We start from the raw sequence: 18,322 nt of genomic DNA on the forward strand, positions 1-18,322 counted from the left end.
TTCTTACATTTCTAGTTTCCAAAACATGAAGTGAAGCAATTGCTTGGCACTTGAACAGTCAGTAGATCGAGTAAAAAGAGAACAACTTTTGAGCATTGGAAACCCAGATTATTTGCAAGGGATGGTTAGCCTAGCTGCCTCTTTAACAAGAAGATTTGTTGCTTCTTTTATTAGACACACTTCATATTTCCTTGAAGGGAGCTACTATCTCTACATGTCATGACTGTTCACTACACAAACTTCTTGAGCAACTGACATAGAATGAAGAACAGTCAGTTCTTCTGCTTGTCACATGTAAAGTGACTTACGAAATCCTAGCACTCAGAGGGTCACACAATCCTACCCCTACGCAAAGAACACAAACCAACTGTTACTACTAGGAAGGGGTTTGGCAGTTTCCTCTATATATGTACCACACTCCAGTTGAAGACAACACATCCAAGTCTATTTTGGCAGCACAAATTGATCTTGAGAGTTGTTTGGTTTTGTTTGGTTTGTCATTTTTAGGTCACAAAGTTGTATAGGTAAGGAAAGAGAAATGGTTATGAGAGGAGCTAGGGAGTGTAGAAAGTCTGAACACAACACATACAAAATTCTTAAAGAACTGATTTTTAAAAAGAAACACAAACAGAAAAATAAGTTAATACAAAGAACAAAGAAAACACAAAACAAAAAAAACAAAAACAAATAAAACATTAAAAATTAAAAATTTAAAAGAATAAAATGTAAGGGGCCAGGCAAAATTACTTTCCAGTAGATACCTACTGATTTCTCTCTCTCTGTCTTTTTTAAGTGTTATTTTTACTTTTTAATTATGTGAATGTTTGGGGGGGGGGGGTTGCTGGCTGCTTTTGTGTGTCAACTTGACACAAGTTGGAGTTACCACAGAAAAAGAAGCTTCCCTTGAGGAAATGCCTCCATGAGATCCAGCTGTGAGGCATTTTTTCAATTATTGATCAAGGGTGGGAGGGCTCTTTTTGGGTGGTGCCATCCCTGGGCTAGTAGTCCTGGGTTCTATAAGAAAGTAACTGAGCAAGCCAGTAAGTAAAATCCCTTCATGACCTGTGCATCAGCTCCTGTTTCCTAACCTGTTTGAGTTCCACTCCTGACTTCCTTTGGTGACAAACAGCAATGTGAAAAGTGTAAGCTGATTAAACCCTTTCTTCCCCAACTTTCTTCTTGGTCATGATGTTTTGTGCAGGAATAAAAACCCTAAGACAGAGGAGGCAGGTAGGGTCACATGGTTGCATGTGCCCACAGAGGCCGATAGAGATACTCTTGTCCTAGAGCTGGAGTTACACTTGTGTCATGCCAACATGGGTACTGGGAACTAAACAGTAAGAGCATCCACACTCTGAACCTCTCAGCCCCCTCCCCCTTCCACATTTCTCATGGAATGCTTCTGAATTTATTTTGTTCAAAACACACTTATTTCAGTAGACTTACATACTCAAAACATTTATATATTTCCCTAGTTTATTACATAAACAATGCCTGAAAATAAAAAAGAAGGCTCAAAAAACAACCCAAAATAAAACTTCAACAAAGTTTAGCTAGAAAACAAAAAGAATGTATGCCACTGCCAACTAATAAAATTACCTAAACCTGCTTTGATAACTAAAAATATTAAATAAGTCGATAATACCCATTTCTTTACAATAAAAAAGTACTCTAGAATTCTTGAATAATGTTCAAGAACTTGAAGAAAATACATTCAAAAAGTATACAATCCAATTGTTGAAACTTATTTTAGTTTTTGCAAATAAAAGATGCACACACAAAACTTGCATAAAAATCAAGGAAACAACATCAAATACTTCTTTTAATTTGTAAATGCTCTGTCATTTTCTATCATTTTTAAATCATCAGGAAAAACAAATGTCCTCACTCGTGATTTGTAGTTTTGTGAGATTAGACAGGCACAAGGCAACAGGGATCCTGCTTCTTAGCCACCCCACCAAGCACAGCTACACACTGCCTGGCGGGAAGAAGGTCTCTGTGATGCTTAGCAGCTCATGTTCAATATTCTTCCAAGAATGGATAGTAAGGGTGATCCAACGCACTGAAAGAGAAGAAGAAATACTTGTTAGTTCACTAGTCACACTTCTGATAGACAAAATGATGAGTGTCCAAAATTTGAGGACCCAATGAATCTTCAGTGGACACTATCTGGCTAAATGCAACGCGATACTTAGGTTGTAGATCAAGTGATTTTTTTTTTCTTTTTAAAGTTGTGTTGTTGTTGATGATGATGATGTTGTTGATGATGCTCCTGCAGCTTATGGAGGTAAAAGGACAGATCTGTGGAGTCAGTTCTCTCTTCTCACATTCTGGGAATTGAACTCAAGTCCTTGAGTTTGCAAGACAAGTTCCTCTACTCCCTGAGCCATCCTGTCAGCCCCATTTCATGATTTTCTATATTTCAAGTTAGTAAGACTATGTAGATAAGGAAATGGGTATGTGACAGGGAGGAAAAAAGTTGAGGAATGTTTGGGAACAAAGGGTGTGTCCTGGGAAAGGATTGTCACAGGGCAAATGCCATTGCACAGAGAGAGGAGGAAGCTTACAAATATTAACTTTGAGAGTCCATCTTCCACAAAGATTATTTGAAGTACATGGTACACTGCTTTGGTATAGACAAACTTAGAATAGGCTTGATATATTACTGTGTGTTCATTATTATTGAATTCTCTTTTATTTCTTTTGATTTCAATACACATTAATGAGAAAACATTTTCCTGGGCCTCTTAATGTATCATGAGCCACAGTTTGTCTGATCCCTGTGTCTGGTGAGCAGGTTAGCCCTGAAGACACTTACTTTGACCAAAGGTCATGAGGAGATGTTTTTAAAGTCAGTCCACAATGATGCAACTTTGACTTTTAGACAAAGTCACATGTTCTCTGTGTTTACCTTGAACTCACTGAATAATAGAGGATGACTTTAAACTTCTGTTCCCCCTGTTTCCACCTCACAGGTACTGGAAATAAAAGCATAAGCTACTGTGCCTGGTTTTATATAGCGCTCGGGATCAGAGCAAGAGCGTTGTGCGTGGGAAGCATTGTTCCAACTGAGCTACAGCCCCAGCATGACTGGTTGTGAAATGGGGTTGATCCTGAGTCTGACTACATGCTGTGAACTTCAGAAGAAATCTCTCTTCTGAGGTCTATAGCGAAGCATTTGTTCCACACCTATTCTGAAAATCAGTCATGTCTTCTCTGTAATGACATTATATTGAAAGTTATCATATGTTGTTTGAGCTCACTGAGAAGCTGGCTCTGGAAGCAGAGTTGTTTATTCCCTCATTTAAGAACCAAAGTATTTGGTCTCAACCTATCTTCCAAGGCCCTTTGTCTAGGGTCATTAAACCACCATCATTACCATCACCACCACTACCACCACAACCACCACTCCCTGCCAAACTCTTAAAGGGAAAGAAAAAAGCAATGAAAGAACCCAAGAGTGAAAACATCATATCTTTGAGAACAGCTAGAGGTTTCCATAATATAAAAGTGCCTATAGTGGGAAAGAGAAGCCAGCTCAGCTATGGGAATTACCTCAGCTTCCCCTGGGACCTGCATATAATAAACTTTCAAATACCCTCCTTCTGTGTGAACTCCTGTTCCCATAGAACTTTGTTTACTCCCATGGGAAGAATGCTTGCACCTGCCAAGGAATGCCAAGGGCAAGATATGTCCCCTCCCTTCCTCAGCTGGGCTGCTCAGAGTACTCAAGGACATTATACAAACAGCCCCCATCCAGCCAAAAGACTTTCTGTCTCCTAAGCACATCTAGTCATGAGAAATACTCTGAACGTTTTTCATTGTTTCTCTCTCCCAGCTTTGAACTCCAACCTATCCAGAAGAAAATTTCAGAGAATGTCAGTGAAGATATGGTTGAGCAGCAGAGTGTGAAGTCTCCTGGTTCTGTTGAGTCTTGAATTTGACTTCAATTCCTCACCACCACTCACTAATATGGATCTTGATATTCCCCAGTTGGTTTCCTCTGGATGTTGTCAGGACCCATTTTTGATAATGCAATCTCTGTCTTTGATCATTTGTTCTAGTGGGAATCCTCACCCAAGGGGGTTAGCCACTCTTTTCTGCTCAGGACTTTCTATTATGAACGCTAGTTGACTGCCTTGGCTTCCCCGGGTGGTTTTTGCTGGATCTTTGTAAGCCTCCAGTTTAACAATGTTACCCAATTGCTGCTATTTACACTCATGCTTAGAAGCCTCACCTGAGTGACCCTGTGCTCTGCTCAGGGTCCTCTCTATTGAGAACTCAGGCTGGTTGCTTTAAAAGCATTCTCTCAGTCAACTTCTGGATATTTAGAGCGCACAATTCAATCATGTCTATCTATTTATCACTATGTGTTCTTTTACATTGACGTGCTGTATATGTAATAAACTCACCCATTCAAAACCAAACATTTAGCTACACTGACCACTCCATGGATCTATGATCATCTAAGAACATCTTCAAAGCTCATCTGCATGCTACAAAATGCAAACAACCTACGAAATGGTCTAGAGGAGTCACTTACAATGATATTTTAGAATATCGAAAATTTCTGTTGAGGCTATCGATTGCTTTCATATCCTCTGGGGTCAATTCAAATTCAAACACCTATAAAGAAAGAGCAAGTCATAAATAAATAAATAAATAAATAAATAAATAAATAAATATATTGTAGACATTTTAAATTCCAATACAGGGTTTCTACCCTGTCTTTGATCATTCAGTTCCCTGATTTAAAATGCACAACTTTCATTATTTACAATAAACCTTGATTACCACTAGAGCTTGGCAGATATTTACCCTCTATGGTATTAAAATCTATTATCCTATCAATAATTCTGAGCTATTACTTACTATGTTTCATCTGGGTTGCTCTTAACTCCAGTTGGCCAGCCCTCATGGCCACATTTTCATGAACTCATCTAACCCATGGCAACTTCTCCTCCATTTACCTTCTTCTCCCCCTCATGGTTCTCTCTAACCCCCACCCAGGAACCCTAAGCCCCACCTATGTCTGTTCTGCCCAGCTATTGGCTGTCAGCATCTTTTTTCACCAATCAGAAATACCTTGGGGGCAAAGTCACATAACTCACTTGGATCTACTGCAGACTCTCTTGTATCTGGGCAACCAGGTCTTAAGGGCTGCAGTTACTATTACAGTATACAGCAAAAACGAAACTTCAACAAACAGGGAAAGAAATAAACAAACAACTGAAGTTGCACTCTATTGGGGGAATATAAAGGGGTACAACAAGGGAGGCTTTAAGAGAAGCATTTCTGTCACCAGAAATGACACTGGCTTCCAGACGGTCTGGGTCTGAGAACATTTGGCTGAGTATTGCAATCCCTCCTTTCCTTTTTTACTCTGATCCACTTCACGAAAGAAAGACTTATCAATTGCAAATCTTCTTAAATAAGTCAGGTAAAAAGGGGACACCCAGCTATATTTTCATATCTAGATTAAATACTAGATTTAGCTTCACCAAAATTTGCTGAACATTTTTTCTTTTACCACCCTGGAGTTTGATCCAGCTTTGAAGAGAACCCGATTTTAGGACATAGTATAACTCCTCTCCAGGACCTGACTGAGTTGAAGAAAAATCATCCCCTGATAAACTGTTCAGTCATGTTACTCGATTACCTCACAGTTCTCAAATATTATCTATGTCTATTCTTCCTTCTCAAAAGAACCTTTCTGATTATCACTAAATTAATGGATCCTGTCTTAATCATTTTCTCCCATTTGAGAAAGACTCCCTTGCTCAAATCCATTTTTGTTTATATTTGATAACATGGAGTGTTTTAATAGAAAAGCAGAGATCTTTAGTAAAATATGTTAAGTCCATTACCTCTTCGTGGAAAAAAAAATCCAACAAAAATTCAAGATCTTAGGATGTAGTCATAGCTTAGTGGGTGAAATCACTTGGTGCATGAGCATGGGGACCTGAGTTCAAATCTACACCAATACAAAAAGTAAGTCATGACTGTGCCTATATCCCCAATACTATAAGGTAGAGGAAACAGCAGGACTACTCAGGCTTGATGGCTGTCAGCCTACACCAGATTCAGTTGAGAGAGCCTCTCTCAAGACAATAAAGCAGAGATTAAAGAGAAGAATATCCACTATAGAACATACACAGCACCATATACACCACATATATTAAAATCAAAAACAAAAACAGAAAACCCTGCAGAGTCCCATCCATCTGTCTACATACATACTACATATAATAAGTGATTTTGTTAATTTAGGAGAGACCCTCATATAGTCTAAACTGGCATTAAATATTATACGTATATATTTGTGTCTCTGTGTGTGTGAAAATTAAATAGTTATCTATTCATTTGTCTATTAAAAGTATCTGTGGTAGTTATGTTAGTTGTCAACTTGGCAAAATCAAGAATCAACTGTGAAATCTCACAGTTGATCTTGGGGCATGCTGGTGTAGGATTATACTAACTGATATGAGAGGACTCATTTAAATGTAGGTAGGATAATTCCCTGGGCAGGGCATCTTGGACTACATAAGGCAGATGAAGAAGAGATAAGCATGAATTCAACCTTGTCTAGTTTTTAACTGTAAATACAATATGACCAGTTTCCTCAGGCTCTTCAAGCTGCTGTCTATGGTATACAGAAGCCATGCACAGGGATGAATGAATGGCCGGTACTCCCATTTGAGGGAAAACACCTCCATGTCTTTCTGGAGAGATGATCTTGGGTCTTTACCTGGAAGTTCTCTTTGATTCTCTTCTCATTGAAGCTCTTGGCCAGAACCACGACACCTCTCTGCAGCTGGTAGTGTAGGGCAACCTGGCCTGGAGTTCGATTGTGTTTCTTGGCAATGGTCATTAAGACAGGATCCTCCAGGAGATATGGGCTATCACTGCTGACCCTGAAGAAAGAAAAGTAAAAGGACACACACACATACTCACAGGAAGATTAAAAAATCTGGTAAGCCCCCCCCCACTGGAGATTAAAAAAAAAAACTAGGAAAGAGATCAACAGGAGTCATAGTTGCAAGCATCATCAACAGAATACAAGAGATAGAAGAGAGAATCTCATGTGCAGAAGATACCATGGAAAACATTGACACAAAGAAAATGCAAATGCAAAATGCAAAAAAAAGCTCCTAACCCAAAACATCCAGGAAATCCAGGACACAATGAGAAGACCAAACCTAAGGATAATAGGTATAAATGAGGGTGAAGATTCCCAACTTAAAGAGCCAGTAAATATCTTCAACAAAATCATAAAAGAAAACTTTCCTAACCTAAAGAAAGAGATGCCTATGAACATACAAGAAGCCTACAGAACTCCTTATAGACTAGATTAGAATAAAAATTCCTCCTATCACATAATAATCAAAACACTAAATGCACAAAACAAAGAGAGAATTTAAAAGCAGTAAGGAAAAATGGTCAAGTAAATTATCAAGGCAGACCTATAAGAATTACACTAGACTTCTCACCAGAGACTATAAAAGCCAGAAGATTCTGGACAGATGTCATACAGACTCTAAGAGAACACAAATGCCAGCCCAGGCTACTATACCCAGCAAAACTCTCAAGTACCATAGATGGAGAAACCAAGATATTCTATGACAAAACCAAATTTACACAATATCTTCCCACAAATCTAGCCCTACAAAAGATAATAGAGGGAAAACTCCAACACATGGAAGGAAATTATACCCTAGAAAAAGCAAGAAAGTAATCTTCTTCCAACAAATCAAAAAGAAGATAGCCACACAAACATAAGTTCAACTCTAACAACAAAAATAGCAGGAATCGACAATCACTTTTCATTAATATCTCTTCACATCAATAGACTCAATTTCCCAATAAAAAGACAGAGACTAACAGACTGGATACATAAACAGGACCCAACATTTTGCTGCATACAGGAAACGCACCTCAATGACAAAGACAGACACTACCTCAGAATAAAAGGCTGGAAAACAATTTTCCAAGCAAATGCTCCCAAGAAACAAGCTGGAGTAGCCATTCTAATATCAAATAAAATAGACTTTCAACCAAAAGTTACCAAGGAAGATAAGGAAATACACTTCATACTCACAAGGAAAAATCAAGCAAGGTGAAATCTCAATTTTGAACATCTATGCTCCAAATGCAAGGGCATCCACATTCATAAAAGAAACTTTACTAAAGCTTAAAGCATACATTGCACCTCATACAATAATAGTGAGAGACTTCAACACCTTACTCTCAGCAAGGGACAGATTACGTAAACAGAAACTAAACAGAGACACAGTGAAACTAAGAGAAGTTATAAACCAAATGGATTTAGCAGATATCCATAGAACATTTCATCCAAAAACAAAAGAATATACCTTCTACTCAGCACCTCATGGTACCTTCTCCAAAATAGACCATATAATTGGTCACAAAACAGGCCTCAACAGATACAAGAAAACTGAAATAATCCCATGCATCCTATCAGATCACAAGACTAAGGCTGGTCTTCAATAATGGTAAAATCAATGAAAAACGCACATACACATGGAAACTGAACAATGCTCTACCTAATGATAATTTGGTCAGGGAAGAAATAAAGAAAGAAATTAAAGACTTTTTAGAATTTAATGAAAATGAAGACACGTCATACCAAACTTGTGGGACACAATGAAAGCAGTGCTAAGAGGAAAAATCATAGCTCTAAGTGCCTACAAAAAGAAACTAGAGAGAGCATACACTGGCAGTTTGGCAGCACACCTGAAAGCTCTAGAACAAAAAGAAGCAAATACACCCAGGAGAAGTAGATGGCAGCCAACAGATTGGGAAAAGATCTTTACCAATCCTATATCTGATAGAGGGCTAATATTCAAAATATACAAAAAAAAACTCAAAAAATTAGACACCAGCAAATCAGATAACCCTATTAAAAATGGGGTACAGAGCTCAACAAAGAATTCTCAACTGAGGAATATTGAATGGCCAAGAAGCACCTAAAGAAATGTCCAACATCTTTAGTCATCGGGGAAATGCAAATCAAAACAACCCTGAGATTCCACCTCACACCAGTCAGAATGACTAAGATCAAAAACTCAGGTGACAGCAGATGCTGGCAAGGATGTGGAGAACAAGGAACACTCCTCCATTGTTGGTGGGATTGTAAGCTGGTACAACTACTCTGGAAATCATCCTGGCAGTTCCTAAGAAAATTAGACATAGTGTTACCTAAGGATCCTGCTAGGCATATGCCCAAAAGATGCTCCAACATAGAACAAGGACATATGCTCCACTATGTCCATAGCAGCCTTATTTATAATAGCCAGAAGCTGGAAAGAATCCAGATGTCCTTCAACAGAGGAATGGATACAGAAAATGTGGTACATTCACACAATGGAGTATTACTCAGCTATTAAAAACAATGAATTCATGAAATTCTTAGGCAAATGGATAGAGCTAGAAAATATCCTGAGTGAGGTTACCCAGTTACAAAAGAACACACATGGTATGCACTCATTGATAAGTGGATATTAGCTCCAAAGCTCACAATACCCAAGATTCAACTCACAGACCACATGAAGCTCAAGAAGAAGAAAGACCAAAGTGTGGGTGCTTCAGTCCTTTGTAGAAGGAGTAACAAAATAGTCATGGAGCAAATATGGAGACAATGTCTGGAGCAGAGACTGGAGTAGAGACTGTCCCACCTGGGGACCCATCCCAGGTGCAATCACCAAATGCAAACACTGTTGTGGATGTTAGAAAGTGCATGCTGACAGAAGCCTGATATACCTGTCTCCTGAAAGGCTCTGCCAGAACCTGACATATACAAAGGCAGATGCTTGCAGCTAACCATTGAACTGATCACTGGATCCCCAATGGAAGAGTTAGAAAGAAGACTGAAGGAATTGAAGGGGCTTGTGGCCCCATGGGAAGATTGACAATACCAACCCACCAGAGTTCCCAGGGTCTAAACAGTTATCCTGGGAACACACATGGAGGGACCCATGGCTCCAGCTGTATATGTAATGAAGGTTGGCCCTGTGGGGCATCAGTGGGAGAAGAGGACCTTAGTCCTGTGAATTCTGGATGCCCCAGTGTAGGGGAATTCGAGGGCATGATGGCAGGAATGGGTGGATGGGTGGGGGTACACCCTCATAGAAGTAGGAGGAGGGCAGATAAGATAAGGGGTTTCTGTGGCGGGTGGGGAAATGGGGAAAGGGGGTAACATCTAAAATGTAAATAAATTATCCAATAATAATTATAATAATAAACCTTACTTAGTTACTTTCTTACTTAATAATAATAATAAACCTTAATAGATAATGGAACTGGCTATCACAGTTGAGCATTTGAGACTTTTGTCAGCAAGTTAATATTACCCATATTACTGGGATTCCTCATAATTGTCAAGGACAAGGGACTGTGGAAGGGGCCCATGGAACTTTCAAACAATATCTTCATAAAATAAAAAGGGGGGAGGTATATCCCTGTACACCACAAATTCATTTAACCATGTTCTTTTTATTTTAAATTTTTTAAAAATGTGGATGTCAAGGAACTTTCTGCTGGGTGTCTATGGCACTCTACAACTAGACATACTTATGCATAGGTGAAAGGAAAGGATCCACTTACTAGCATATGGCATGATCTCGATCAGGTATTAAATATGGGGAAGAAGGCATGTTTGTCTTTTTTCTGCAGGATGCTGAAGGAGCAGTGTGGCTACCAGAGCAATGGGTGAGACATGTTGATGCCAGGACAAAGAATGATGCTGACCTGTGAGCTTGCTGATTGTCCTGACAATGGTGACTGGGAAGCTGTATTGGATATATGTTCCTGACCCACCTTTGCTTACCTATACCCCAAATGGTACAAGCTTCCTTGCCTCAAGTTTTTAGACCTTATGGAACAGAGAATCAAAAAGAGAAGTTATAATGACCTTTGTATTTTTCTTAAAGGTGACCAGTTATTCAGACTCAATCACAGACTGGTCTAGAAATTAATCCAATATTGGAAATAATAGCCTTCATTTGGAAGGCTTGTTCTGAACATTTTCAGAGACATATTTGGAAGTTAGCTGCAGTTCTCTATGCTGTTACCCTAGCAAGAGATAAAGTTGGGACAGGATCTAGATTTCAAACAAGTATTAGTATATGTGTTAAGGCTCTTTTAATTGTCAAGTTAAAATTACTTTTGTTTGTTCTACAATACTTAATATAAGGTGCATTGATTGTACACTTTCTAATTGTGTTAGTGTATTGAAACCTGGCATGTCAGTTATAGAGGTCTATCAACCAGCTTTTGTTTTATTGCCCTGAATATCACAGAACCTTGATATTCTGAAAAAAGCTTGCAAGTACTGGATATGAGTCAGGTTTTAAGTAGAAGCAAGGAGGTAGTGGGCTTGATAATTTCCGGTATAACAGCTTTAATTTTATTAATTGCTAACACCATTGCATGTGCAATTGCTTTGACACAAGAAGTTAAGACAGCTACTTTTGTTAATCATTTAGCAAAAAAAAAAAAAAGTGTTTCTAATGTATTGAACATACAAGAGGATTTAGATAGGCACTTGGAACAATGGATTTTCTTTATCCTATTCAAATTATTGGAAGGAGGTTCAGAGTTTAAGAGTAAGGAGCCATCCCAAGTGTCATGTCAAATACCATTGGATTTGTGTTAGTTCCAAAATTTACAGGGGTAGTAATTAGAATTAGGAAGAAGTTTAAAGACACTTGCTATGTATTTGGCATAAGTCTAACACCTCTCTGGATGTTTTAACTTTGCATAGAGAGCTTATGAATTTCAAGAATGCTGCTCTGCTGAGCATTGATGCAGCAGATACTGTTGATAAAATTACCCATGGCCTGAGGTCAGTAATTCTGTTCTGGTCAAGCTTCAAGAATGGCATGTATAGCTTGATATTGCTAGCCCTTTTTGTCCTGGGAATACTTTTATTCCTGCCCATCATGTTAAAGCGTGTCTTTAACAACATCAACATGTTGGTAGCCAAAGTACATGGCTTGATCCTGAAAATAGACCCCCAGATAGTTATTAAATTAACAGGCTGGCAAGCCAAGGACAGGTAAGATTCTACACAGAGCCTGAACTACCTAAGACATAAGTGCATTGCCTTTGATAATGCATATTCCATGATGGGTAAGGAAGGCATTCTTGTCAGAACGACCTAAGACAGGCTCAGTCTTGCTACTAAACATAAAAGGGGGAGAAGCTGAGAACTTTGGGGGCTACTTGACAAGAATCTGACATGGGCCAAGGACAAGGAAATGGGCTTCAGGTGGGAGTCTGACATTAGGCTAGAACAAAGAAGTAATTTCAGGCAGGTATCTAAATTTTTGGCTAGAACAAAGAAGTAATTTCAGGCAGGTATATAAATATTAGGGTAGAACAAAGATGTAATTTCAGACTGTAATCTAAATCTTAAGCTACAACAAGAAAGTAGGCTTCCAACACGAAAATGACTTTGGGCTAGTACAGAGAAGGAGGCTCAGATATTGTGGTCATCCTGATAAGGCCTTAGAAACAGTGATCATGGGAATGTTCACAGAACTTTCCTTATTGCCTTGCTTGTTCTTTGACTATTTGTGTTTCTTGTCTTGCTTTTTCTTTGACTATTTGCATCTATTGTATTGCTAGTTCCTCAAACTAGAACTGACCTTAATACTTGCATGTAATTAGAATGGCATAACGGCAAAAAGGAGAAGGGGGATGGAATAGGGGGGTTCTAGAGAGGAAAAATGGGGAAAGGGGATGACATCTGAAATGTAAATAAATAAAATATCCAATAAAAAAATTTTAAGTGCTTATCTCTAGAACTTTTCCTTTGATAACATCAAGCCACCACTAATTAATAACTGAAAGTATGGGAAAGAAAATTAACAGACAGTAAGTCATGGAAATTGCTATAAAATTTAATGCATTACAGGTAGTTGTGATCACACTGGTCACAAAAGCACAGATGTGTGAATTACAGATAGAGATGGTGGCACACATCTGTAATTCCAGCACTTAGGAGATTAAAGCAAAGGTTCCCATCCATGAGCTTGAAGTCAGCCTGCCCTACATTGCATGACCCTATTTCAAACCATGTCCCTCAGGCAAAAGCAAAGGATTTCAGTAGAATAGGCAAAACCTCTCTGAAGCAAAAGAAATAGTAAAGAAACTAATTGACTAAAAGTGATTTAAAAACTGCCTCAAAAGAAATAACAACTTCAAAAGACATAGACAAGTTTATTATTACATTATTATTACTATTAATTAACTTCTTATTTCACTTTGTTTTACTGTACAAAATCAAGTTTCTATATTAATCATTATACTCTATTTGAAGCAATTGTCTTTGATTAATCATTACACTCTATTTAAAGACCATGTCTTTGATAGCCATCAAAACACCTTCTTTCTTATGCCTCATCTAGGTTAGGGTTTCTATTGCTGTGATAAAGCACCAAGACCAAAAGCAACCAGGGAAGGAGAGAGCTTATTTTATACTTGCACATAACAATCCATCATCAAAGGTAGGCACAGCAAGAACTCAAGAGAGGCTGAGGAGGGATGTTGCCTACAGACTTCCTCAGTCAGCTTTCCTCAACAACTCAGGACCACTATGTTGGCACAGCTCACACCAGGCTGGGCCCTTCCACATCAATTATTAATAAAAATACCATACAGTCTTGCCAATAGGCCAACTTTATGAAGATCTTTTTTTATTAATTGTGATTCCTTATTCTCCTTACCATATAAATCTTGGCTTTTGTCAAGTTGATGGAAAGTCCAGCAGTGCATGCATATACAAATCTGCAATCTTTATCTACAAATAGGTATGAGAATTCACTTAACAACAAACAGTACTATTCACTTAAGCCTATGGATTTTTTTAATTATTAATGTCCATGCAATAATATTCTCATGACATCAGCTGCATTTATCCTTTGAAAAGTCTTTAATAATATGTTGCCTGCCTGGAATGTCAATACCACCACTTCAAAAGATGGTCTTATTTTCTCCTGGGAATTCTTCCTTTTTGACTTCCATAAAACATTATCTCTGATATTATAAGAGAAAATAGTTCGAAGTCCCTCCTAAATTAAAAACTAGATGTTGTAGAAACAAAAATATATTATGGAAATGACATGAATCTGGGTTTTACGTTCTACCCAAGGATCAAAATGGCATGGCTAGGATATACGCAGTCTAATCTCTGTAAATTGTGTCTTTAAATCCCTTTTAGAGTTATTCATGAAGGAAACAGGTAGACACAGATAAAGCCAACATAAAAGAACACTGATGACCCTTGCCTGGTCCTTGTGGCTAGGGCAGACACTTAGCTGGTGTGTTCCCATGAGGATACCTTATCCCAAGACATTCTAGAGGGGCCACTAAACTCAGAGCAGCAGGTAAGAACAATCGCCCACTGCCCTAAATCCCAGAGCTTCAACTGGGAGCAGGGAGTGCTCAGGACCCACCAGGCACCCAAACACCGACCCTGTGGAATATCACTCCCTTCCACCCTTCACCTGGTCCTTGTGGCTGGGGAAGACACCTAGCTGGTCTGCTCCCATGAAGATACCATATCCTGAGACATCCTTGAGGAGCCACTGAACTCAGAGCAGCAGGCACCCATATCCTGAGACATCCTAGGGGAGCCACTATACTCAGAGCAGCTAGAGCTCAGGATCACAGGATCATAGAGACATCTGGACCCTGAGGAGTTCTGACACAAGCAAGATAACTGGAAAGGCAGGCTCCGGTCAGAGACTCTGAGTGCTGATAGCACTAGAGTTAACCAGATGGCGAAAGGCAAGTGCAAGAACTTAATCAACAGATTCCAAAGTTACTTGGTATCATCAGAACCCAGTTCTCCCACCATAGAAAGCCCAGAACACCCCATCACACAGGAAAAGCAGGATTCCGAATAAAAATCACTTCTCATGATGATGATAGAGGACTTTAAGAAGGACATAAATAATACTCTCAAAGAATTTGAGGAGAACACCGGTAAACAGGTAGAAGCCCTTAAAGAGGAAACACAAAAAACCCTTAAAGATTACAAGAAAACACAACCAAACAGGTGAAATAATTAAACAAAACCATCCAGGATGTAAAAATGGAAGTAGAAACAATAAAGAAACCTCAAAGGGAGACTACCCTGGAGATAGAAAACCTAGGAAAGAGATCAACAGGAGTCATAGTTGCAAGCATCACCAACAGAATACAAGAGATAGAAGAGAGAATCTTCTGTGCAGAAGATACCATGGAAAACATTGACAAAACTGTCAAAGAAAATGCAAAATGCAAAAAAAAAAAAAAAAAAAGTTCCTAACCCAAAACATCCAGGAAATCCAGGACACAATGAGAAGATCAAACCTAAGGATAATAGGTATAGATGAGGGTGAAGATTCCCAACTTAGAGAGCCAGTAAATATCTTCAGCAAAATTATAGAGGAAAACTTCCCTAATCTAAAGAAAGAGATGTCCATGAATATACAAGAAGCTTACAGAACTCCAAATAGACTAGACCAGAAAAGAAACACCTCCTGTCACATAATAATCAAAACATCAAATGAACAAAACAAAGAAAAAATACTAAAAGCAGTAAGGGAAAAAGGGTAAAGTAACATATAAAGGCAGACCTATAAGAATTACTCAAGACTTCTTACCAGAGACTATAAAAGCCAGAAGATCCTGGACTGATATCATACAGGCCCTAAGAAAACACAAATGCCAGCCCAGACTACTATACCCAGCAAAACTCTCAATCACTATTGATGGAGAAACCAAGATATTCCATGACAAAAGCAAATTTATACATTATCTTCCCACAAATTCAGCACTTCAAAGGAAAACTGATAGAAAACTCCAACATAAGGAGGGAAACTACAACCTAGAAAATGCAAGAAAGTAATCTTCAAACAAGCCCAAAAGAAGATAGTTACACAAACATAATTCCAACTCTAATAACAAAAATAACAGGAAACAACAATCATTTTTCTTTAATATCTCTTAATATCAATTGACTCAATTCTCCAATAAAAAGACATAGACTATCAGACTGGATACATAAATAGGACCAGAATTTTTCTGTATACAGGAAACGCACCTCTGTGAAAAAGACACACATTACCTCAGAGTAAAAGGATGGAAAACAATCTTCCAAGCAAATGGTCCCAAGAAACAAGCTGGAGTAGCAAATCTGATATCAAATAAAATCGATTTTCAACCAAAAGTAATCAAAAAAGATAAGGAAAGACACTTCATACTCATCAAAGGAAAAATGTACCAAGATTAACTCTCAGTTCTGAATATCTATGCCCCAAATGCAAGGGCACCCACATACAAAAAGAAACTTTACTAAAGCTCAAAGCATACATTGTACCTCACACAATAATAGTGGGGGATTTCAAAACCCCACTCTCAGCAATGGACAGATCATGGAAACATAAATTAAACAGACACACAATGAAACTAAGAGAAGTTATAAACCAAATGGATCTAACATATCTATAGAACATTTCATCCTAAAACAAAAGAATATACCTTTTTCTCAGCACCTCATGGTACCTTCTCCAAAACAGACCATACAATTGGTCACAAAACAGGCCTCAACAGATACAAAAAGATTGAAATAATCCTTTGCACCCTATCAGACCACCATGGACTAAGGCTGGTCTTTAATAATGGCAAAAACAATGGAAAGCCCACATACACGTGGAAACTGAACAATGCTCTACTCAATGATGACTTGGTCAAGAAAGAAAGAAAGAAAGAAAGAAAGAAAGAAAGAAAGAAAGAAAGAAAGAAAGAAAGAAAGAAAGAAAGAAAGAAGGAAGGAAGGAAGGAAGGAAGGAAGGAAGGAAGGAAGGAAGGAAGGAAAGAAAGAAAGAAAGAAAGAAAGAAAGAAAGAAAGAAAGAAAGAAGAGAAAGAAATTAAAGACCTTTTAGAATTTAATGAAAAGGAGGACACATCATACCAAAACTTGTGGGACTCCATGAAAGCAGTAATAAGAGGAAAAATCATAGCTCTAAGTGCCTACAAAAAGAAACTGGAGAGAGCATACACTAACAACTTGACAGCACACCTGAAAGTGTTAGAACAAAAAGAAGCAAATATACCCAAGAGGAGTAGACGGCAGGAAATAATCAAACTCAGGGCTGAAATCAACCAAGTAGAAACAGAAAGAACTATACAAAATATCAACAAAACCAGGAGCTGGTTCTTTGAGATATCAAGATATCAACAAGATAGATAAACCCTTAGCCACACTAACCAAAGGGCACAGAGACAGTATCCAAATTAATAAAATCAGAACTGAAAAGGGAGACATAACAACAGAAACTGAGGAAATGAAAAAAATAATCAGATCCTACTACAAAGGCCTATACACAACAAAATTGGAAAATCTGGATGAAATGGACAATTTTCTAGACAGATACCAGGTACCAAAATTAAATCAGGAGCAGATAAACCATCTAAACAGTCCCATAACCCCTAAAGAAATAGAAGCAGGCACTAAAAGTCTCCCCACCAAAAAAAGTCCAGGGTCAGATGGTTTTAGTGCAGAGTTCTATCAGATCTTCCAGGAAGACCTAATACCAATTCTCTTTAAACTATTCCACAGAATAGAAACTGTCCACAGAAAAAACACTACCCAATTCATTCTATGAAGCTGTAATTACACTCATACCTAAACCTCACAAAGACCCAACAAAAAAAGAGAACGTCAGACCAATCTCTCTTATGAATATTGATGCAAAAATACTCAATAAAAATTCTCGCAAACCGAATCCAAGAAAACATCAAAACAATCATCCATCATGATCAAGTAGGCTTTATCCCAGGAATGCAGGGATGTTTCAATATTTGGAAATCCATCAATGTAATCCACTACATAAATAAACTCAAAGAAAAAAGCCACATAATCATCTCACTAGATGCTGAGAAACTATTTGACAAAATTCAACATCCCTTCATGTTAAAAGTCTTGGAAAGATCAGGAAATTCAAGGCCCATACCTAAACATAGTAAAAGCAATATACAGCAAGCCAGTAGACAACATCAAACTAAATGGAGAGAAACTTGAAGCAATCCCACTAAGATCAGGGACTAGACAAGGCTGCCCACTCTCACCCTACCTATTCAATAGAGTACTGGAAGTCCTAGCCAGAGCAATTAGACAACAAAAGGAAGTCAAAGGGATACAAATAGGAAAGGAAGAAGTCAAAATTTCACTACTTGCAGATGATATGACAGTATACTTAAGTGACCCTTAAACTTCCACCAGAGAACTCCTAAACTTGATAAACAACTTCA

The 18,322-nt window shown here is 38.2% G+C and overlaps 1 protein-coding gene across 2 annotated transcripts in view; it reads right to left on the reverse strand.

The window, feature by feature from the left end:
- Positions 1 to 1,784: 1,784 nt before the first annotated feature.
- Positions 1,785 to 18,322, reverse strand: part of LOC117713832 (aldo-keto reductase family 1 member C15) — a 35,664-nt gene continuing 19,126 nt past the window's right edge. For both annotated transcript variants that reach the window (XM_034510323.2, XM_076939404.1), the window contains 3 exons: positions 6,749 to 6,914; positions 4,544 to 4,626; positions 1,785 to 2,062 (listed from right to left, as the gene is read on the reverse strand). In XM_034510323.2, coding sequence (XP_034366214.2) covers positions 2,020 to 2,062; positions 4,544 to 4,626; positions 6,749 to 6,914 — 292 coding nt within the window. In that variant the 3' untranslated portion in view covers positions 1,785 to 2,019. The remainder of the gene's footprint in view (positions 2,063 to 4,543; positions 4,627 to 6,748; positions 6,915 to 18,322) is intronic.

Source organism: Arvicanthis niloticus, chromosome 8, assembly GCF_011762505.2.
Source record: "Arvicanthis niloticus isolate mArvNil1 chromosome 8, mArvNil1.pat.X, whole genome shotgun sequence".
In the NCBI taxonomy this organism is placed as follows: domain Eukaryota; kingdom Metazoa; phylum Chordata; class Mammalia; order Rodentia; family Muridae; genus Arvicanthis; species Arvicanthis niloticus.